This window comes from Lutjanus erythropterus, chromosome 8, assembly GCF_056507025.1.
Source record: "Lutjanus erythropterus isolate fLutEry1 chromosome 8, fLutEry1.hap2, whole genome shotgun sequence".
Lineage (NCBI taxonomy): Eukaryota > Metazoa > Chordata > Actinopteri > Lutjaniformes > Lutjanidae > Lutjanus > Lutjanus erythropterus.
Genome location: NC_139324.1, coordinates 36,177,508 through 36,201,064, shown reverse-complemented (window position 1 = coordinate 36,201,064; position 23,557 = coordinate 36,177,508). Strand labels below are relative to the sequence as shown.

The following is a 23,557-nucleotide window of genomic DNA, read 5'->3' as shown; positions in this document are numbered from 1 at the left end:
CTCCACAGACACAGAGCCTCTCAGCCCTTCTGAACCGGTAAACAACAGCACATCGACATAAATAAAGATGGCTCCACTTTCTCCTGCTGCACAAACCTGAAGCCGAAATATCCCGGATTTGGCACATCTTGTCCTAGTGATGTAATTTAGAGGGAGAGTCTGCACAGTGAGGATCAGCACTGGACCAAAGCTGTCGAGTTCCCGCTGACACAGCCGGCGGACTCAAATAACTAATTAAAACCAAACTGATGAGAAAAATTACCACTTGGACAAACATCAGCATGATAAGATCCACCTAAAATAACAGAAACCATCTTTGGGAAAAATTTATTTGATGCTATTAGTTTGGCCCATGTCCTGTCTATTAACACTGGGGAGGCAGGGTTTATAACATATACTGCAGCCAGCCACCAGGGGGCGATTGAGACGTATTGATTTCGCTTTAAGGATGCTCTCATGTTGCTCACTTTGTATACGTCAATGCTGCAACACAGGTAACCTACAACAACTTTAGTAAAGAGCCGTGAATGTACTTTATAGCAACTGTCATAGCTCCAGCGGGCTTTACTTGTTTGCAGGCACAGAGAATCCAGCAGCAGCTGCTCATGGCTACTTAGTTTTGGCTGTTTCCGCTCCACTGAGTGCTGCTCAGTCTCACTCTGGTCGGTGTTTCCTTATCTCCGACTTACCTTTCACGTCCCCTATATTGATTGTCCTGTGCAACACCGCCCTGCCCCTTCTTCAGCCCCTTACCCACTTTTGTTTTTGTTTTTTTTAGCATTTTGCAGAATTATGCACAGGGTGAAGCCCAGACCTGGTGGTGCATTTAGACTTTAGTTTGCTGTCAGCAGCTTCAAACGCAGTGAGAGAGTAAGCAGCCACAAGCACCATCTTACACAGAGGAAAATCTTAAGATATTTCAAGTTGCATGTAGAATATCATGACTGCTTTGATCCCATTCAGTGTAGCCCCCCTCCAGAGCTCATCAATGTTAGCCCACAGGTCTTAAATCGTCAGGAGTTGTGAAGGGATCACTGAGTCAGCTGGGCTTAAGAGCAGATGACTCATGCTAGAGACTAGACTTTTTATTGCCTTCATACAGAGTCCCTTGTCGCCCAAAGTCACAAATGTTGTTTTTTGCCAATTTTGTTGTTGTGATTTAGGTTTTCCAAATTAATAGCTTTTGCATTAGTTGTTTTGTTGGAACAGTGTGTTGGTTATTTGGACAGCCATCACACTAATTTTTTGCAAAATGTTTTAGGCTTTGTGGCTGCATTTCACCTTATTTTTTTCTCATCATCTACACAAGCTTTTATCAGCAGAAGCAAAGATTGTTTTTTTTTTTGCAGCAGTGTTGCACATCTTTTCTGAAAAACACAAATAGATGTCTCACTGACAAAGGCAGTCATCCTAATGGCTGCATTATATGTTGGCACATTTTCAACTTATCTCATGAGTGTATTTGAGAGGTCATCATCACATGGGAATAGATCCCACTGTGTATCTCAGAGGAGCCATTGTTTTCTAACTCATCCATGGGCCTGCTGACAGTAATAGGGCAGTTTATTTGAAGTTGTAGACACACAATGACAGTTAGAGAGATTTATGGAAGCGAGTGCTCCTCTTTAAGGCTTTCTGTCCCATTTTCTCTCTGTTTACAATAAAATGGCACCCCTGCAGGAGGGTCTGTTGGCACTTGATGTGTCCATTTGTTTTTTTTTGTGTATGGGTGTGTGTGTATGTTTTCTTCGAATATATGCACATGCATCATTGTGTAGGCAGTTACAGTATGCATTTATGTTTGTCTGTCTGCATGGGGTTCTCATCAAGTCTTTGCACGTATGTATGTTTATGGACGAAAGCAGTACCATTATCTCATACAGCAACTGAGGGAATTTAACAATGGAGCAGTTCAGTTCCTGTGCCAAGCATATGGCAGTTTCACCGCACACCTTTTTTTCTATAAGTCTGGAAATATGACTTGGCAATATATCAGTAACGTATGGCATAAAGTGTTGTCTTTTCCTGGTGTCTGAGGCTGTATTACAGTAAAATGATGTAATTTTCAGAACTTATCAAACTGTTTTAGTTGTTCTATGATTTACCTTTATCCACATATATGGCAGTTAAATTCCTCGGCTCCCTCGAGTCTGCAAGTATCCTACAGTATGTGTGTGAACTGGTAAATGTGATGTGTTGTAAAGCCCTTGGAGGGGTTGAAAGACTAGAAAAGCACTATATAAATGCAGTCTGTTTACTTTTTTAAAGAGTAAGAACCTTTCTGCGTAACCAGAAACAGCCGTTTTTTTTGCTTTTGCCAAACTATTCAGACTCCGTATGCAAAACTATAATTTTAACGGCATTATCATCATCTTCATTTGATCTAAATGAAACATTATAACAAAATAAAATCCCACCAAAACCATCCTGCCTCATCTTTCCACTGTTCCAATAAGAGGGAGGGAGAGGGAGGTCAGACATCGGAGAAGAAGAGGAGATAAAACATGTACCGCAAGAACATGCCGTACATAGTTGGTGATTGTTTGAGTAGTGAAAAGACATTTATGTTGCATTTTGTTTTGTTTCTGTCTGACCAAAGATGACAATGTAAAATAGCAGTTTTGCAAAGCGAGTCTGGTTGGTTTGGCAACAGCAATAAAACAAGAATTGCAACTATTAATCGATTATGAATTGATCATTAAATTAATCACCAACTGTTCTGATAATCAGTTAACTGGTTTTAGTCATTTTTAAAGAAAAAAAGTCAAATATTCTGATTCTCTGCTTCTTAAATGTGATTATATTCTGGCTTCTTTATTTCTTTATGACAGTAAATTGAAAATCTCTGGATTTTTCACCATTTTCAGACATTTTATAGACCAAAAAAATAAACGATAAGTTGAGTAATAATCAACAATCAAAATAATTGTTAAATAAAACAACTGTTCCTGGTTAAACAAAATGTATGTTACTCTTTAAGTAAAACAACTTCTTCTGTAGCAGTCTCTTCTGAGCCTGGCACTTTTAGTGGACGTACTTTGACGTGCAGTTGCCCAGACGGATTACGTTGTAGCTCAGTTTCTCCTCTGGGGGGCTGCAACATTCTCCCTCAATACTGGACCAATTTCAAAAACTGTTGTCTCCTTTTATCCTATCCTTTTTGTGAACATATTGTCTACATTGAAATATACTAAAGTTACCCTTTAAATGGAGGTGGCTTTAACCTGATCCTGAGCTTCTCACATTCAGATATGCAAAGTCATGAATGAATTAAGGACTGAACGAATAAGGATGCCTGTTCTTGCTGTGACTATTTGTCACTACATGAAGCATACAGTGTTTGGTTCAAACGAGCATACTGTGAGTCCAGTTCAAAGATCTATGTTTGCAGAAAACGTTAGGGCTGTCTTGGGTCAGGGGATTTTATTTAAATGTTTTACTGTTTTACTGTGAAAAATATATCTGGACAGTCTTAGCGGTTTCTTGTCAACAACCTAACAGTTACTTTTAGTAACCTTGTTTGGATACAGAGCACACAGCCTCTCTGAGCATATGCTCATTCACGCCGACTTCCCTCTCACCATCTCCAGACAAATTAATTTCTCGGAGTTGCCTTCAGCTGCAGGTCTGGCCATTGCACAGCTGTTGCAGCCAACTGCAGCACTTTAAAATTCTCTCAGCAGTATGAATCATTCAGTTTGGCAAAATATCCAGGACTGCTAGATTCACTGTAGATGATGAAGTACTTAATCATCCTTTACCCCCATTAATGAAACACAGAGCAGAATGCAGTATTTTTAAATCCAATTTAAGCAAAACTACACATTTCTGTCACTGCAGGCAAAATCTAAACTAATGATCATATCATTGTTCTTCTCTCCCCTGCCCAACTTCTGGCTTGTCATGCACTGCTAATCTGGACATCCACGCAGGCTCAGGTCAGTGCCGTTCATTCTGTACATATATACTCTGCTTTAGCTAATGAGGACAAAATGCATGCCAGATCTGTCCAAGTCACATATACTCCTGTGGCCCTTTTGGTCGAGAGAAAGAACAATAGTGTGATTGCAGAGAGTGCTACATGGATGGAGATAATTTATGTGAAGTGCATTTGGATGATATTCCATCTGCTTTTTAACCGGAGGGACTGAGTGACATTTCCTAAAGAGCGTCAGGACTTCATTTAAATGTCGGTAAAACTTTTGAGAGTGTGCTTAAAGAATTTAAGCCAGGTAATATCATTCTTGTATGGCTCATATTTAAAAAAAATATATTTGATCTTAGAAGTCTCTAACAGAGAACAAAAGAGCAGAAGATAGAGAACGCCCACATCACATATAACCAGTGACAAAATCCAGTCTGTATCAGCTGATTCTGACTGATCGACTATTCTTCTTTCCTCCTCTTGTGCAACCCAAATTCCAAAAAAGCTGAGATGTTGGGTAAAATGGAAATAAAAACAGACTGCAGTGATTTACAAAAAACATTTTGACTTATTTTCAAGTTTATTTAACTTTATTGTCATTTGGAAATACACACTCATTTTGAATTTGATGCCTGCAGCACGTTTTGAAAAAGTTGGGATTGATTGGGACACTAATCGCTGAAGTTTTGAAAGTGAAAATCTGTCTCATTCTTGCTTGATATACGACTTCAGGTGCTTAACAGTCCGGGGTGTCTGTTGTCATATTTTCTGCCCCATAGTGTCCCACATATTTTAAATGGGAGACAGGTCTGGACTGCGGGCAGGTCACTCTAGTACCTGAACTCTTCTACTACGAAGCCACGCTGTTGGAACGTGTGCAGAATGTGTCTTGCTGAAATAAGCACGGACGTCTCTTAAAAAAACCTCGTCAGGATGGCAGCATATGTTGCTCCAAAACCTGTACGTACATTTCAGCATTAACGGGGCCTTCACAGATGTGACAGTTACCCAAGATGTCTTGAGAGCTAACACAAACCCATACCATCACACATGCTGGCTTTTGAAGTTTGCTCTGGTAACAATCTGGATGGTCCTCCTCCTCTTTATCCTGGAGGACACGGCATCCATGATTTCTGCAAACAATCTGAAATGTGGACTCATCAGCCCATGGCACACTTTTCCACTTTGCATCAGTCTACTTCAGATGAGCTCGGGCCCAGAGAAGTCAGTGGCATTTCTGGATGTTGTAAATATATGGCTTTTATTTTGCATGTTAGAGTCTAAACTTTTATTTGTAGATGCAACGAAAAACTGTGTTTACCGACAGCATTTTTCTTAAGTGTTCCCAAGCTCTTGTAGTACCTTTTATACAATGAATTTGGAGTTTTTAATGCAGTGCCGTCTGGGTGTCAGAGGACATTAAGTGTTAGTTTTCAGCCTTGCACCCCATGTGCAGAAATTTCTCTGGATTCTCTGAATCTTTTAATGATATTATGGATTGTAGATAGTGAAATCCCTAAATTCCTGCAGGTTTGTGTTCAGAAAAATTGTTCTGGGACTGTTGGACTATTTGCCCCACAATTTTTCACAAAGTGGTGAACCTCACCCCATCCATGCATCGATGCATCCTTTCAAGGATGCCCCTTTAATACACAAACATGATACTATCACCTGTTACCAGTTAATCTGTTTACCTGTGAAATGTTCCAAACATGTAGTGGAAAACAGTTTGACAGTTTGTCTTTTGCTGCCCCTGTCCCAACTTTTTTAAATGTGTTGCAGGCATCAAATTCAGAAAGAGTGTATATTAAATATAGATATCATGTCTTTGTACTGTATTGAATTGAGCACAAGTCAAAAATTTTTTGCAAATCATTGCCTTTTGTTTTATTTACGTTTTATACAATGCCCCATCTTTTTTGGAAACAGGGTTGTAAATGTGTCTGACCTACAATCTACTTGGTAGCAAATCCTGTATTTTCTGCCGCCTGTGTGTATCATAGCACACCAGCTTGAATCTGCCAGCAAACAATAAAATATCTATCTTACATCGCATTGTGTTGCAGCACTGTAACCCATTTGGTAAGTGCTACGGTCACGCGATTCCTCACTGAACAAACAGTGTTAGTGAAAGTAAATAGATTAAATAGTGCATATATCATGGAAAGTGACTCGAAAGTCAATTTTCTGGTGGTTGTGTTACTACAGTAGTGGTGGAGAAAGTGGGAGCAGAGCAGTTGCCAGTTTACCCAGCAGGGGCATCTGCAGGGACAGATGGGAGATGATGAGGGTGTGTAATAGGCATCTGTGTGGCCCGTAGGGGAGGGAATACTCCACACTCATTCCCTCTCTCTAGTCTACACACACACACACACACACATACACACACACACACACACACACACTTACAGACACCCATTACAGCTTGTCATAGCTTTTTCCACAAATTGTCCTCTGGAGTATACCTTTTACTGCGGCAGACTGTTACATAGATTGAGAGTAAACATGTGTTTACAGGAGCATTGCGCTGGCTGTTCCCTTGGTTATACACACATGCCAGAGTCACTGGGTGAGTGGGGAGAAGTGAATAGGCTCAACATCCAGCCAATTACATCCTCAGCTCAAGTGCCTATTGCCATGGTCATTGTCGTTTTATGCACCCCGTGCTGTTCTCTTCATATCATGCATACATTGTATTTCAGCCTCAAAGAAATTAATCATTTCTTTTCCTTCTTGGCAGTGGTGGTGTGTTAAGTACCCTTCAGTTAGCTCAGAGCCCCTCTGTGATGAAAGGTGCACTTTCTTCAGTTCAGGCATTGAACACACCTTTTAACGTCTTTTATTCACAATCTGTTCCTATGCCTTAAGTTATATTTTTAGGCAGTTATACTCTGAATGTATGAAATATGAGGGACATTATACTGATATTATAGGGGAGACTAGAGAGTGTTGTAACCCTGGGTTTGTTGTAAGAGCTCTCAGTTTAACCAAACAGAAAAGAACTTTGGTGATGTTATCAATATTGTACACTCCTATTTTCCTTTTTGAGCTCAAAGGAGGTGTGGCGTGTGTCTGTGATTAACACTGTAGATCTTATGACCAAAAAACTTATTTTTAGGTAAGAAGTTTTGGGGGCCAAAGTCAGTACCCATATTAGTTAAACAAATAATATCGATATTTGCACATTTTCTTTGTGCAGAATGTAGAATATATATATGTCCAACTCACTGCAAGTTTTAAGCCCAACTCAAGCTAAAAAAAAGTTTTGCTGACCTGTATTCTTTAGGGATAATTTACATTTCTGTTAGCATTGAGCTAACAGACTAAGTGATACATATGAAAAGCAATTAATTCAGCAATCAGAAATCTGTTTGGTTTCTTCAAAACTGTTTTATTCTTCAGTAAAATTCTTTGATAAATTATAGAAACTTCCCTGTCATTGTTATATCTCTCCCAGTTAGTGTTACAACTCACGCTAATGGTGGGGTAGGTTATAACAGCAGGACTCCCTGTATTTGACATCAACTCACATAATCTGTGATTGAACAGTAGACACCCACGTGAGTTTTATTTGTTGTAGACAAATAGGGATGTTGTGTATGAATGTTTGAGAGATCTAGAGCGAACAACCACTGACTTACTGATATTCAAATAAAAAGTGTTACTCCCTTCCCTGGCCTCCCCTACTCCAGCATCTTTGGCAACGCTAAATAATTCCTCCTTTAATTGGGAGCTGTACAGACTTCAAAACATCCCAGGGAAGCAATATGCACATCCATAACTGCACAAGTGCTTGATGTTTCAAAATAAATGCAAAAAGAAGATAATGCGAGCACATGTTGTGTTCTTAAGCTGGAGTCTTGTTATAAAAACAGCATGTTGACACGTATAGCTCCTGGATTAAGGCAAGAAATAATACCTGAAAGCACAAATCTGCCAAAGGAAAATCCATAAGGAATACTGGTTTAGAGACTTCTCATTAGTGTACTATGAAACGTAACAGAGTCCCTAATAACTTCTGCATTCCCTGCAAGTCTGTGCCCAAACTTTATACATGTAGCATGCTTGTGTGTCTGTGTGTGTGTGTGTGTGTGTGTGTGTGTGTGTGTGTGTGTGTGTGTGTGTGTGTGTGTGTGTGTGTGTGCTGATTTATATGCGAGTCCATTTAATCAGGTAACACACTCAGCTGCTTTGTCTCTATAATCCCTCATGTGTGTCCCTTTCCTTGTGTGTATGTGTGTGTTTGCACATTCACGCGTACAGGTGTACGAGGCCGTGCGGTGCCACAGCGAATGCAGCCAATACGAGTGGAGGATCGAGCCCTGGTCCATTTGTACCATCAACACTGTGGACGACCTGCCAGCCTGCGGGGAGGGAGTCCAAAGCCGCAAGATCAGGTCAGTGAGCGGGTTAGACTTGGCAGATTGCTCGGCTGGCACTGCAACACACACCGGGAGGAGTAGACTGGCAACGGTCCTGTAGCTGGCACTCACACTGGTCCTGACACTTGCAATGCCAGGGGAAAACAAACAGTCAAAACAAAATACTGCTTCCTAATGAGTGTTGTTTGATTTTTTTTGCAGCGCCTTTTTAGCAGTACTTAAAATAGCCACAGAGGAGAGCAGTGAAGTGTTGACTTTTTGCATGCACCATCAGAAACGGGAAAAGCCAAATTGGGCAAGTGGGTCGCAGTGTCAAAAGCAACTGAAGTGATCTCATTGAGTATAAGCCTACCTTTAAGTGCAAACCACAACCAGTGATCTAAAACTGGCCCCAGTCAGCTGCTCAGAGGAGCTCTTTTACAGAGGGCCTTTTCCTAGGAGTTAAAAATTACCATTTTTTCTCCATTTCAAGAATTTGCATTCAGGTTTTATCTGTTCACTCAATGAAAAAGGACTGCTGAGGAAACATTTGCTAAGACAAAACTCTTTTCATTCAGATTTGTGGACAGTTTCTCACACTAAAATCTTTATTAGTACTTTCCATGAGAGTTTTCTGATCTTACATCCTTATGGTTAAAGGGACATTTCACCTCCAAATCAACAATACATAAATACATATTTTTCCTCTTATCTGCAGTGCTATTTATGCATTTAAATGGAACTTGGTTTCTGGTGCTCAGAGCGCCAAAAAATATCATGATCCAGTTACTCAAGATAGTCCACAGACCTTCTCATGAGCAGTTTCATGCAGGAACTACTTTCTTTCTACAGAACTACACCTGCCAAACTGTGTCATCATGCTAGCTAGCTCAGTGGTGTTAACATTACAGCTTAGCCAAGCAGGATGCCATCTTGCATTGTCACAGGCACAAGCCTCTCGTAGGTCTGTGACAGTTTGGATTCTTTCTTACCGTGGTGCAGAAACTTAAACTTAGCAGTAAGCTGTTAGTCTGTCAGTAAATGTCCAGTACAGGTTACAGTGTGTCAGGTAAGGATGTACCTTCAGCAACTCTCTCAGTCAAATCAGCCCAACAGTTCACTTCAACTCACCGCAGTTTTTCACTGGCAATCTCAGTATGCTTTGGGTTGAGTCGGTCAACCAATCAGAGGCTCTGTTTCTGACTGTGCTGATACACAGAGGCGAAAATTTGCGATGATGATGGTGAGCTGAGCCACATGGTAGGCATCACATGACTACATGAGTAATGCAGTCACCATCACAGCCCTGGACTCTCATATATGAGTAGATTCATGCTTCCTCCTGAGCAGTCATATAGCTGGTACATGAAACTGCTCACAACAAGGTCTGTGGATTATCTTGAGTCACCGCATCATGATTTCTGGAAAGCCAATGCTGTCATTTATGCAGTAAAACAAGAAAATATACTTTTTGAATCCATGTTTCAGTTTTATACAACAAAAAGTTTAGAGAACCCAGACACATGGGACAAACTGTAGAGACCCAGTACAAATAAACGAGCAGCCAAATCTCACCTGTGAAAAAAAAAGAGAGCGTCATCTATTTTAAGTCAGAAACTTAGGAGTGCCCCAGAGACTAGTTACACAGCTGCTCTGTATCACTGCTGCCCTGCTAGGTGTGTGAAGAAGGGAACAACGAGTGGAGAGGCCAGCAGTGTGGAGGACAGTCTGTGTGATCAGGAGGAAATGCCACCCAGAGCCCAGGTCTGCTTTCTGGCTTGCCCCAACGACTGCGTCACAACACCCTGGGGACCGTGGAGCAACTGCCCTCTGGTAAGAAGCGGGCTGTTTTCTCGGTCGGTTGACTTGTTGTTTACTAAGTCAGAGCATTTATTGTCATCATCTATTTGCAATGAGAGATACGGAATAGAGATTTTCCTATTTTTTCTATTTAATAACAGATTTGATAAAAATTTGTGTGACATTTATGACCAATAATAAACATGCATACATGTATTTAGAATGGTCAGTTTGGACTCTCATTAATGATTTTTAATGTCCTTTGTGGACTCCATTAGTTAAAAAAATTCATAGATGTATCGATTAAAAGGATCAGCAGTTACAGTAATATTTAAATATCTACCCAACACAGAGTTAAAGCGTTGAGTTTTGAAAAAATAGACATAGCATAAAAACATCAACATTCACACTCCAATTATACATCAGTGTATGATTAGTAATAGAAGCTCATTAAATATAGAATTAGTGATAATATAAAGAGCTCTTGTGTGCATCCTCTCAGCTGTTTTGTAACCTTGTGCATTTTGAAATTACAGCTTGCATGCTGCAAATTAAATTGAGCCTAATGTGCTTCCATTTTCTGGTAGAGTTTAGCCCTCAGGCTAAAACTATGTAACATATGTTCCCCAGCGCTTTCAGACACAGGCTACTGGTCACACAGCCACGTAGCTGTGTTATAGGTTTCCTGTCAAACATAACAGTTCAGTGGACTGGAACATTGGAGTGAGTGAGAGAGAGAACAGAAACAAGGAAAAAGAGATATAGAGATTTCTTAATTAGACTGAGTTTTCTCCACGGACGTTTTGTCTCTTTCAATCATTCAATCTGCAAGTCTTGGCAGCACCATTAACATCAGTACAATGCCAGCCGTCAGATGCATTTGGTGATAAAATAATGCTAAAAAACTGTTTACTTGAAAGCCAATTAAACTGTAACAGCCACATAAAACTGTTATAGATGAGTTGTTTCTGCTGTTAAATCAACCAAGAAACATTTACTCATGTAGCACCATAGGAATGAGTGGAGATGATGATATTTCTATTTGTTCGTTCATTCAACCAAATATCATATTTACTATGAGACTGCCCTTATTTATAAATTATGTACTGTATAATTAGGCTGTAAAGACTTTATAGGTCATTAATAAGCTTTTACAACACATTAGAGAAAAAAGAAACAACGACCTGTTGCTCACTAAATACTGAGCCCATATTTATCTGTTCAGCCTCAGATCTCAGAGCTGGTGTAGCTGATTTTATCTTCTCCATCAGCAGCATTTATACCTTCATCACCGCCTTCATCACGTTTGTTTATAAGTAACTTGCATTTAATTAGCGTCATCATATTTTAATAGTCAAAATGTTTCATTTGGAATATCTAATTAGCATATCAAATTACCTGATTCATACACCGGCTCAGGGATTCCCAAAGTGCGGGCTGCAGCCCTCTGGTGGACCGTGACGGTACTGCAGGTCATTAAAACTTTAATTTCGTAACTAAGTTTGAAATTATTTTAAAATATTTATAATTAAGTGTTAACATTTAAAAAGATGACCAGATTAATAACACCGTATTTGATGACACCCCTCACATTAACACCAAAATGTATGATACATCTCATAAGTAGCTGGTGATCATAGTTCTTTCTGGTTCCATCATTGCCTTGTCAGGAGTTAAAATGGAAAGATATGCAAGTTTACAAATTCTTATGGTATGTGGATGAAAATTGATAACACAACCACAGTGGGAGTATTATCAGTTTTCGCCGTGCTGTCATCTTCCCACATTCAAATAGAATTGTTCTGTTTATGAAAAAAGGTCATATACAGGGTCTTAGGCTCGTGTTTGGGTGGGCCACAAAGTATTTTCAAATTTCAAATTGGGCCGTGGCGTTTGGGAAGAAACCTTCCTCGTTATTATCAGAGGGGCTGATATGACATAAGCCATTAATAAATGGTGATGTATTTTACACTTTATAATAAGGGTCCTGTTTGCAGATTATAAATGGCAGTAACTCATTAGTAAGATTGATTAATAGTCAGCACTAACTGGATTTTGCCGAGCACACTTGGGTGTTATGATTTGTTTATAATTGGTTATGAATAATCTATAAAGTGTTTGCAACCTAATTATTAACCTAATTACCAACCATTTCCAAAAGTAGTCTTATTGCATAGAGGAACCCAAATGTCTGAAGTGTGAAGTAAGCAGGGCTTATAATAAGAGCTCAGAGTGGTTTAGACTGACATGGTCGAGCTGCATCAATTGATTTTTTGACACGAGGAAGCAGAGGAACTCATGTAATGGTGAGATGTTGAAGATAAAGTCGAGATGTGAGATTTTACACATTTTGGTCGATGATAATGAAAAAATAAATACATTTTTTAAATGGGGGAGAAACTGTGTTAACTATTTGCAGTGTAAAGATATAGTGTAGAGTGATGCCCTCCCGAGCAGAGAATGATGTCACGCTCCCTGCTGCTGTGTTGTTATTTAGTCGTGCTCGAGTTCCTCGTGTTTGATCTGAGTGTCAGGAGTCGCCGTTGGAAGCAGTCGTGTCGAGAAGCGAAACTTTGTTAACCTCTGGCGAGATTTTTATGCGTTGTTTGTTCATTGTGCACGCCACGGAAACTCATTGTTTTTTCTAATGTCACAACAGTTTGTTTGAGATCTAGGCTGGTTTAGAGACACTTGGTTAGAGTTAGAGAAAGCTCATAGTTTGGGTTAAAATAATTCTTGCGAGATCTTTCGTGGGTCTGTGGTTCTGTTGTAGATGCAGGAGCTGGAATGGCAGCCACCAGGTTACAATCTTTCTTGTTTTACATCTAAACAGTCATTAAAATGTGTTTCTGAAAACATTTTAGGCAAGAAATAGGCAATGGAGTAACAGAATCTTGATCCATATCTGGTCAGCACTGCCTAGTTTCACAGTTTGATCTGAGTTTTGTGAGTAGTGTGAGTTTAGACAACTTTTTTTTTTTTAAATCTATATTTGTTATTGAAAAAACAAAGAGTGCATTTGTTTTTGCCTGAGATGCAGCTGCTCCACAGCGACCTCTAGGAGGGTAAATGTCGTATATATCACCTCTAAGCTGATTTGCAGTCACTGCTGGAAGCAAACTACCAAAATCCGACTGAGGAAAGTCAGAGGTTTTGAACAGTACTCGCAGTATTCAACAATTTCTTTAACCGGTGGCAAAACTCCACAGCCAAATCTCTTCGCGAGGAGCAGAATGAACCCGCCATGTTTTCATACACAATGCCCCTGCAGTCACTGAATCATTCTTGATACTGCGTCTCCATTTTCCTCTCAGACAAGCATGTCTCACCCTCACCTGTCAGGATGTCTGGGACATTGTGCTCCGCTGACACTGATGAGAGATGGAGATTTTCAAAAGACATGTCTCAATTCCTGACATTCCGTAGGAGACTTTTTTTTTCTTTTTTTTTAAGTGTTGGCAAAAACAAAACAGCAGCGCTTAGTGTAAAATATGCTGGTCCATTGTAATCAGAGATAGTTGTATAGCCGTGGGTCATTCCTGTACTCAGCTGGAATGAGGATGTTGTGTAGTGTGTGCAGGATTGTGATGAGATCAGCGGTGTTGTGGGGTCCAGAGGTGGCAAAGTGATAAAGGAAACATCCTGGTTAATAACACTGTGATGGTTCCCTACACTGTCCCCATACATTCACAGTGGCATGATGGCCAATGATGTTCATCCCCCGTAGCCTTGTTTTAGCTAGGTTAAAGCCAACTTTGTCAATAAAATGCAATCATGGGGGATTGTATTTACCTCCAAGACCCTCTGAACCAGACACAAATCACATAGCATCCAGAATAAACCCAGAGCAGTTCTAATAGTGAAGCACAAACACTGCATTAAAGTTTTTATGCACACAGGATTCCAGCAGTGAAGTGCATTTCCATGCACACAGCTCATTGACTCTCTCTTAGGTTCATTGAAATGAAGCCTTTGTAACATTATTCCTCCACCTGGCCACTAAAAGTGGATGTTTTTTCATCTGTCACATGATTTCCACGGAGAGGATTTTAGAAAACAGTCATCCGTTTGTGAACGTGCAGTTCGGTGGCTTCAGGTTAGATTTCACACTGAACCGAAATCAAGAGAAACACATTTGCTAACCTTGACCCGGAAGGCAGGAAAACACATTCAGCGAACATCACCACCATGTGCTTTGGGAATTATTGGGCAATAATGTAACTAAATGCTCAAATTGTAGGGTTGAAAATAATGTTAAAATACTGGTTTGTGAACAGCAGTGATTTTCAGTGGAGTATACCTGAGGTTTTTCCCCATAGACTTTCTGAATAAAAATATATAGAAACATTTAAAGAGACAGTTCAACCCAAAATCAAAAATACATACTTTTGCTCTGTCCTGCTGGGTTTCTTTTTATCGATTCTTTGGACAAAGATACCTGTGATCAATATCAGATGTACATTTAACAAATTTAGTTTCATGTATTTCAACCAGAAAATGCCACAAAATTATGAATCAACAATTTTCTGAGGGATTTCAAAAGAAATGCATATCTTAAAGATGGCAGTATAGATCGATATTTTCACTTTGCAGCGATTATATTGGATCATTGAACATTAAATCTACCCAGATCGAGTTATTGTTACACTTCTACTATTTATCCATGTAGATTTGTAAAGGTCAAATTTATAGTGACATGTACAACCACACAAAGCACAGTTCTCTGCATCTAACCCATCCCAGTAATAGAAGCTGCGCAGCGCCCGGGGACCAACTCCAGTTCTTAGTCAGCACCGTGGTCTGGGTACTGACTGGAGAATTCACCTGTCATACATGTTTTTGATGGTGGGGGAAACCGGAGGACTCAGAGGAAACCCATGCAGACTCTGGGAAGACATGAAAGAACCCCGTGTCTGAACCAGGATTCGTACCCACAGCCTTCTTGTCCTGAGGTGTGCCTCAGTGTTTTCATCTGAGTTTTGGGCTGAAGAGACACCTTTCTTTGTATGGTATGAAGAAAATAGCTCCTACATGAAACAAACAACAAGATTTTTAGATTGTCTTGAGTAACCGGGTCACGATTTTTGGAAAGAGAAATTGCATTTGAGTTCTTCAAATGTATTTTTTTTTGTGTGTGCGATCTACTCCCATCATATTCAAGTGGAGACAAACAAATCTCCAAAACTGTGCAACTCACACCAAATCAATCTAGATGCATAAATAGCACCGCGGACCAGAGGAAAAATATGTATTTTTGATTTTCTGACTGTTTCTTTAACACATTTACTCTTTGCAAAACATTATATTCATATTCAAGAACACGTCTCTTCATAAGCTGTTTCCTCCAGCACAGCTTGTGGTGGATTTTAGATGAATGTGAAATGGTCAGAATGAGAATCAACACTTTCAAGTCAGAGGCCATACTGTAGCTCCCTGTGGGGAAAAGGTAATTGTATCTTGTCCCTGTTGGGTTTTGCTGTTCCAAGCAAGAGAGATTAGGAGACGATGGGACCAAAGACACAAACAGACCGGTGTGTCCACTGATCTATCAAATGTAGCTGAAGAGCTACTTGATTATTATTTCTCAGAATCTGGAGGGGAGGGTTAGGGTTGGGGTTAACTTAAGGGGAAAAGGAAAGTGAGGCGAGGTCCTGTAACTCGGGTCAGGATTAGCCCTCAGCCTCACACTGTTGCTTCCAGTTATAAATATGGATGATGAGGAACAGTTCTTTACGGACGGGCTGGGCAATATATTGATATTATATTGATATCTACGTATGAGACTAAATATAGCTTTAGATTTGGACACTAAAATACTGTGACATAATATAAATGTTGTCTTTTTCTGGTTTTAAAGGCTGCATCACATTATAGTGATGTAATTTTCTGAACTTAGACTGTTGTATTAGTTGCCTTTACCCACTTACTCATTACATCCACATTACTGATGATTATTTATCAAAAATCTCATTGCATTAATATTTCATGAAAGCTCCAATATCCATATTAGCCCAGCTCTAAATACCATTTAATGTAGTTTAATCTAATTTTCTATAAGATCATCACATGCTTGAACTATTTGAGGATTTGTGTAAATTAAGATTTATATTCTATATCACAGAGTAGCCTTAAAAATACTAGATATTATTTATAAGCCTTTTTGCCCAGCCTTACTGTATGGATGATTGTGTGTGTGATTAGAGAAAAGGTGAAAATGTGAGTCACTTGTGCAAAAGCTGTGCATGATGTTAAGTGTTTTAGCACTTCAGGTAACACAGCTTGCAAATGACCAGACTGAATTTATTGATTTTGTGATCTTAATGGCTTTATTGTTATTTTACAGTGCCACTTAAGACGGTGTGAAAAATGTTCTGCACCTGGTTCTAATCTGTCAGCAACCAAAGATGCGAATGAGCCTGCAGATTGCAAAAGCTCATGTTTAATATAGCATACAAATGTATGTATGTGCGTTTGCATGACAGGTGGCGTGAAAACATTACGGGTACAATGACTGCAGCTGATTCATGAGCCCCACACGGAGGTCCCTCATTATGAGGTGACAGTGATCGAGGTGTGAGTCGTGATGCATCAGGAGCGGAGGGACAAACGCAGCTCAATGCAAAGAGCTTCATCAGTCGCATCTTTCGTCTTCCCTCGGGGAACGAGCTGACAATTCCTCCACACGTTCTCGCACATCTTTTGCTCCTCAGTTCGCAGATTTCCATTCACATGTGGTGTGAAGTGAGCACTTTCCAAATTCTCCTCATACCACCACTGTCCCTTGGTGGATGCTTGACAAATGTCCTTTTGCAGTTCTCATAATTACTCTCTCAGTTATTATAACACTTGTCTTTATCTGCCTTCACGTGCATCACGTTGAAGTCAATACTTCAGTAAATTCAGGTCGATCCACTTCGCAGGATTTTATTCATTCAGCCTGAAAACACAGTATTTTTAGCACACTGAAGGCAGCAGTTCCCGTGTATGTGTCAAATAATGTTGAATTCTGTTCAAACAAGTGTCCTAGTTCTTTCCGCGTCCTCGGTGGGGACGTAAAAGGATGTTTATATAGATTTGTATCGATAAATTTGCAGTATCTTCACAGAAAAAGCTCAGCCTGTTCACACCAAACACATTGTGATATTTGGCCTCACACAAGAAACCATTTACAAACAAACTTTGTCTTATTTTATGTTCGTATCCATGATTTGTTCTTATTTAGTTTGGTCCTCATGCATGAATCATTTGTACACACAAATTTAATTTTAAATTGTGTGTGCAAACAGTTTAAGAACTTTTGTGGCACTCATCAATACTACTTTTTCCTATTTGTTCTTAGGTTAGAACAAAATTTCAGATTCCTCCAGACCACTCGTAAGCCAGTGTGCATAAAAAACAACTTGTGTTTTGGGCTGTGAAATATTAATAATGATGAAGAAAATGTCATTTACTTTATGAAACACAGAAGAACTGTCACTGTTAAAGATGATTATGGAGCCTCAACTTAGACCAGAGACAAAACGATCAACTCCACCTCAACTGCAAGCGCTCGCTGCTGTCGATTTCCTGGCCCTCCACACAGAGTTTGGTGACCGGGGTTGTGTGGTTGTGACCTGGCGGCACCTGCTGCACCCCCCGACAGGGAAACCTCTCGAAGTCACTTCAGTGATGCTCCAATCCGTTCCTCCGTGTCTGTTTCTTTTTGCTGTCCTTCGTTGTCAATTCATTTTCCATCCTTTTCTCTTTTTTTTTCTTTCTGAGTTTATCATCACCTGCCGTTATCTTGATTAATTTGGGTGTTTCCATATGCTAATTACAAACTTCCTGACATGAGTATCCAACGTAAGATCAAAGGTGTCTAAGAAGAGGTTTGGCTGTCGGCACACATTTCATGAGTCCCACGTAGGATTTTCGTATTTACCTCTTAGTGCTTTGTTTAAGGACAAATAAGAGGGAAAAGTAAGAAAACATTCATGCATGAGGCCTGTTGATTTCCTGGAAGCACCAGTGTTTTCTTACTGTTGTTCTTCTGCTAAATTAGAGAGAACAGCTATTTCCTGCTTCACTTATTTCCTCTCTCTGAGCCTTTTTTTATATCATCTTATTTTTGATAGATGATGTAATAAAAAAAAATGATCAGTCAAAAATATTACTAAATTTAGAATTGTTAAATATTTTAAAGTGTAAAAAGACATGCAGCTTTCTGTTTAAGTACCAATCAGTTGGCAACAAAAAGCTTTGAATTCCTTTTTCTTTAACACCAACCATGTGATCAAACAAAATAAAAATAAAACTTTAAAACTTTAAAATTATTTTAAAAAGATATTATGTAATTAAGTCTTATTTTTTTTAGCTCCTGCAGTCTCTCATTTCAGTTACTCTTTGTTCCTCAGCTGACACAACATGTCAACATGTCACTGTTGAAGTTCGTCTTCGTACAGCCTTTAATCACGGAGTCCCTCCAGTTCTTGGACATGTTCCAGGTGTTAGCATTCAGCACAACACCTGGTCTCATATAGTGTTTAGGAGGCGTTACCTGTACTAATTACAGATACAAGACCACGCCCCCTTCAGGTTACGATCAGTGGGATTTATCATTCAGCACACCAGCTTGGTGCATCTGGAGTTGACTTCTCTTAGTTTCCTCTTAACAAGAAATTAAGAGTAAATATATTGCTGCATGAGACCTATTATCTCATATTTTAGTATTTCCATGTGCAGAAATGGCTCTCTATAGGTGGAAAACAAGACTGGCAGGTCGTTGACCAGTTACACCAGGTTACCAGAGTGAAACTAGATGCCAGATTTGAAAACATTATTATAAGAAATGGATGATGAGGTTTAGTTGGCAAAAGAGGCATAATAAGGCTTCAAGATATCCTCTTTACATTTAGTATTCACTTTGCTTTGCTCTTGCTGTACAAAGTTTGCCTTTGCTTCTTTCAGTGGCTCAGATTATGGTTATGAACGGTGGGAAAGGAAAGACAAGTTCCACTTGATCGTATTGAAAGATAAAATTATTTCAAAATGGTTCTCGTACACAATTTCCACAAGTTTCTTTACTCCTTCCAGTAAGATATAATCTCTCCATGGCTTTAAAATAATCAGTGTTATTTGATCTGAGTAGCAGCTCGTCTTTTTGTTGAAAACCCGCAGCAGTTATCCAGAGGCGCTTTACAATCGTTGGTGACTTTCTGTCATTTTTTCTTTTTTTTTTAAGTTTATCTACTGGATATTTTCTCAGAAATGTAAGAAAAATCAACCCTCTTGAAATCCATGATCCATCAATGTCATTGTCATACTGCTTTTTTTTCTTAAAAACAAGAAAAGGCCTGTCAAGGAGCAACAATTGAGGCAGTAGTTTTAGCTCCGTCTTCACAAAAATGCAATAGAGATTTGGTTTAAAGAAGACACAACATGTTGGAAGTCAGGTTACGAACATCTGTGCTTTGATAGCACCCGAGTAAAGAGAAGAGAAGAGTCTCACCTTGAAGTGACACACTTGATTTATTTTTTCTTTCATTAAACGTGTTTTTCAGGGGCCAAACAAAGATAATAATAATAATTATGGCAAAGAAGGAGGGCATGCTTTGTACCAGATTTAGCTCCTGCCATCCCTGAGGCTTCAAGTCCACAAAAGTCTAATTTTTCGCAGATTTTTCTCTGAAATAATAACGGCTCATAGCGAAATCACAGACCTGTTCCCTCTTACTTTCCCCCACAACTTTTTCATTTTTCACTGCTGTCAGAAACTTCACAGTGAGTCTACAGAAGTCACCTGTCTCAGCAACAGTGAAGCTGAGACGACTGATGAACCTGCTTACTTTAAAGTTTTAAGAAGAGGAGACGGCGCTAACTAAACATTACGAATATTATGTATCTACATTAGCAGTCAGTTACTTATATAAGTTAACATTTATTTTACACCACATTTTCCTAGAGTTTATCCTTGAGAATGAATACTGAAAGCATGAATTTGGTCTTTTTCATATAGTAAAAGTGATTATAAACTCAGTTGGGTTTATGAAGAGTACAGTCTAGACCTGCTCTGTTTGCAAAGTGCCTTGAGATAACTTTGTTATGATTTGACACTGTACATATATAATTACGTTGAAACAAAATATTTTCAAAGACAATAAATAATAAACGTGTTATATAACATTTTACAATAAAGAATAACTGTTTTTTATTTATCAGTTCATTCTCTTAGGATTTTAATCAAATATTTCTATATATTAAAAAGAAACACTATTATTGATGAGAATTTAATCATTATGTGTGAGCCGGTGGGTAGGTACTGAATGTAAATGCCTGAGACAGCTTTTTTTTTTTTTTCTGCTGAAGGACTCCAGCTGGCTTCATCTCACCCCCCTCCTCCTCCTCCCCCCCCCCCCATCATGTCTGAAACTAAACCTGTGCCCTTGACAATGACATGTTTTTGTTGATGCTGTTATTGTTGCGCAGCAGTGTGACCAAGAAACAGCGAGGAACAGGAGCAGACACATCCTCCGACTCCCAGCCGCAGAAAACTCGGCCTGTCCAGAGCTCGTCCAGTCAGAGCCCTGCGTCCTCAACAGCACCTGCTTCACCTACCAGTACAGAGTCTCAGGTACGAGGGCGGACAGTATAAACCTTTTTTTTTTAATCTCAGTGCAAATGTTTTGAGCTGCATGAATGTGAAGTACGTGAGCTCGGCCAAGACAAGGCTGACAAAAGTAGAGTTTCCCAAAATAAGAGCGTGAGAGGAGAGAAATCCTCCTTACAGATCATGACATCACTTGATCTTTTTAACTGAATTCATGTAGAGGAGGCGATGCCCCGTTTATCCAGGAACACATAAAAAGTTGACCAGCGAGCCGTTGTGTTACATCACACCCCTTTCAGTTCTGCAACCCCAGCATACTTTCACATCACACAGCGGCTTTACAGCAGCATGGTGGGGTTCAGTGTAAAAAATCAAAGGCTGTGTAGAAGGGCAGTATTTGTGTGTTAAAAATTCTGTTGAACAAGAGGAAAAACAAACTGCTCGCCGGTTAAAAGTCTTTTCACAACTCCTCTGCAAACTGAGCGCAGAAAGATAGGGCTGGTAGGAGCAACACAACAGCAGTAACACTGTCTGTGTCTGGTCTAGGGTCAGAGCAGTAAGTCGTGATGCGTAGGGTTAAGGCAAGGGACTAGGGAATGCATTATGTCAGTGACAGGTCCCTACACTTATACCAACACAAGTCCATGTCTGAATGTGTGTGTCTCTCTGTCTGTGTGTGTGTTGCAGATTGGAGTACGTGTCAACTGAGGGAAAATGCCATCTGTGGTCAGGGCTCACGCTTGCGTCTCCTGGACTGTATTCGCAGCGATGGCAAGATCGTGGAGTTGCAGAAGTGCGAGCAGGTAATCACTGCCATCAGACCTTTAGTTCATAATGACAGTCTGCTATTTAGTTTAGAGAGATAGTTGAGTCTCATTTCCAGGACATAAAATATCAACGTTGTGGGTTGGTAAAGTGTCCAGAGTACATCGACATAATGAGAAAATTAGGAAACTACAGGTTGAGGGCAGGGGGTCTGCAGATACAGGTGCCTTCTCATGCTTCTAGAAGGTTATAAATCATGATTGAAGGGGATTAGGTTCATACACAGTAAGTCTGTACATTGTGTTGTTGTGGAAAACGTTGCATATTATTGTTATTATGATTTTACCTTTAAATCTTGAATGTACAAAAGTTTTTGAAGTCATATAATTATTTTAAAGTCAATATTTGTTTATGCACCAAGAAAAATAAGCAGGTTTTTTTTATCAGTCCAGTGTTTTTTGTTGTTTTTCACAACAAAGAGAAGTTTTTTCCGAAGGCTGACCTTTGAAACAAGTAATAACAGAGTAATTTCTGTTTGAAAAGAACTTGGACATTTTAACCATCACAGATGGGAAAGAGCCAACAGCAGGTGAAGTGAGCCAAATGACAGAGATCCCCCCAAAAAGGGAATATTGGAATCTTTTACTACCAAATTCTTTGGAGAGATTTTTTTTATATATAATATGAAGTATTGATTTATGCAGCAGTTCTCCAGATCCTCTTCTGTTCCCACTGCCTTATGCATTATTGAAAGCCCAGTTGCAATTTATTTAAGTGAAAATGTCTTAACACCTTCATGTTTCACTAAGCTGTTTGCCACCAAGCCAAACACAACTTCATCTTGCTGCGTTGACTTAATCATGCAAAGACAGATGGTGGTCTTGAAGATGCTGCAAATTACTGTAAATTCAATAACAGTAGTAGCTGAAACATTTCTCAGTGGTGGGTTGTGAACTGGATATCAGTCTGGTCCCACAACCTGCAGTTCATTTCTGGTACATCCAGACTTTTATTACCATGCAGAGTGTGAGGAGTTTCATGGGGATAAAAGGCTGTGATGTTGACTTCTGTGTGATTCCCTTCCCATAAAAAAATCAAAGAACGAACAACTAAGCAAGGTTAATTGTGAAATTGCTTAATTGCTGCGTCTCCGCTGTCCTGAAAATGAACTGCAGCCTCTTTAAAATATGGAAATGTGGGCGCTCCCTCTCTCTTGTTAGTGGAAAGCATTAACCAGCCGTCCTCACAGCTCTGCTCTCGTTTTTCTACAGTTTGGTCTGATCAACAAGTGGAGGCTGTCGGAGAGCTGCGTGGTCGACTGCCCTGTCAGCTGTGTACTCTCTGATTGGTCGCCGTGGGCGGAATGCTCGCACACCTGCGGCAGCCAAGGTAAACATACGAGCAAACAAACTTAAGTTCATCCAATGGGAACGCCAACCTGATGAACAGACACAGAGTCGACCACATGTGAGGCGCCTCATTATTCCGTCTACTCAGGCATTCACCAAGATGTTGAATTGTGCATGAATACATTTAAATGCATTAAAATATTTACGAGTATGTGTAATCCAAAGCCTTATTATACAGCGAAACAGTGTGAGTTTTTCCCAATAATATATATACATATATTAATATTCGCACATCATTATCATTCTGTATGAAGCCCAGTTGTTTTGTTTTTTTTAATGAATCCAGGCAACTTTGCTTTGTGAGGTTATGTTTTAAAAACAGCTGGTTCATTTTAACTAAATTTTATACAGCTGACCTTTATGGACGTCATAAATGATTCAGTGTTCGTAAATAAAATATACACCCTTCCTCTGCATGATTTAAAAAATGCAATTAGTAATCACCAAACTGTGGCAGGCTCGGCGCCACTTTGAGAGAGCTGCCATGTTATAACCTCATGCAGTGTACAGAAGTTAATGATTTAACCCGGATGCATACGTTGTTTCCCCGGCCTCCCCAAGCCAATCTCCCCGAGAGCCAGCCTCTTATTCTGTTAATTAGAGCCTCAACAGTATCTTCTTAAGTTCATTAATTTTAATTTGTCATTGGCTGTCTGTCTCCTCGCAGTTAACCCCTCATTCCAGCCAGCTCACACTAACTCTGGCTTTCAGC

General features: G+C 39.7%; 1 protein-coding gene across 1 annotated transcript in view; it reads left to right on the top strand.

Annotated features, from left to right (window-relative positions):
* thsd7ba (thrombospondin, type I, domain containing 7Ba) overlaps window positions 1-23,557 on the top strand; it is a 323,272-nt gene that overhangs the window by 278,933 nt on the left and 20,782 nt on the right. Inside the window, exons 18-22 of the mRNA XM_084725418.1 lie at window positions 8,189-8,322; window positions 9,963-10,119; window positions 20,551-20,695; window positions 21,359-21,474; window positions 22,708-22,825. Coding sequence (XP_084581544.1) covers window positions 8,189-8,322; window positions 9,963-10,119; window positions 20,551-20,695; window positions 21,359-21,474; window positions 22,708-22,825 — 670 coding nt within the window. The remainder of the gene's footprint in view (window positions 1-8,188; window positions 8,323-9,962; window positions 10,120-20,550; window positions 20,696-21,358; window positions 21,475-22,707; window positions 22,826-23,557) is intronic.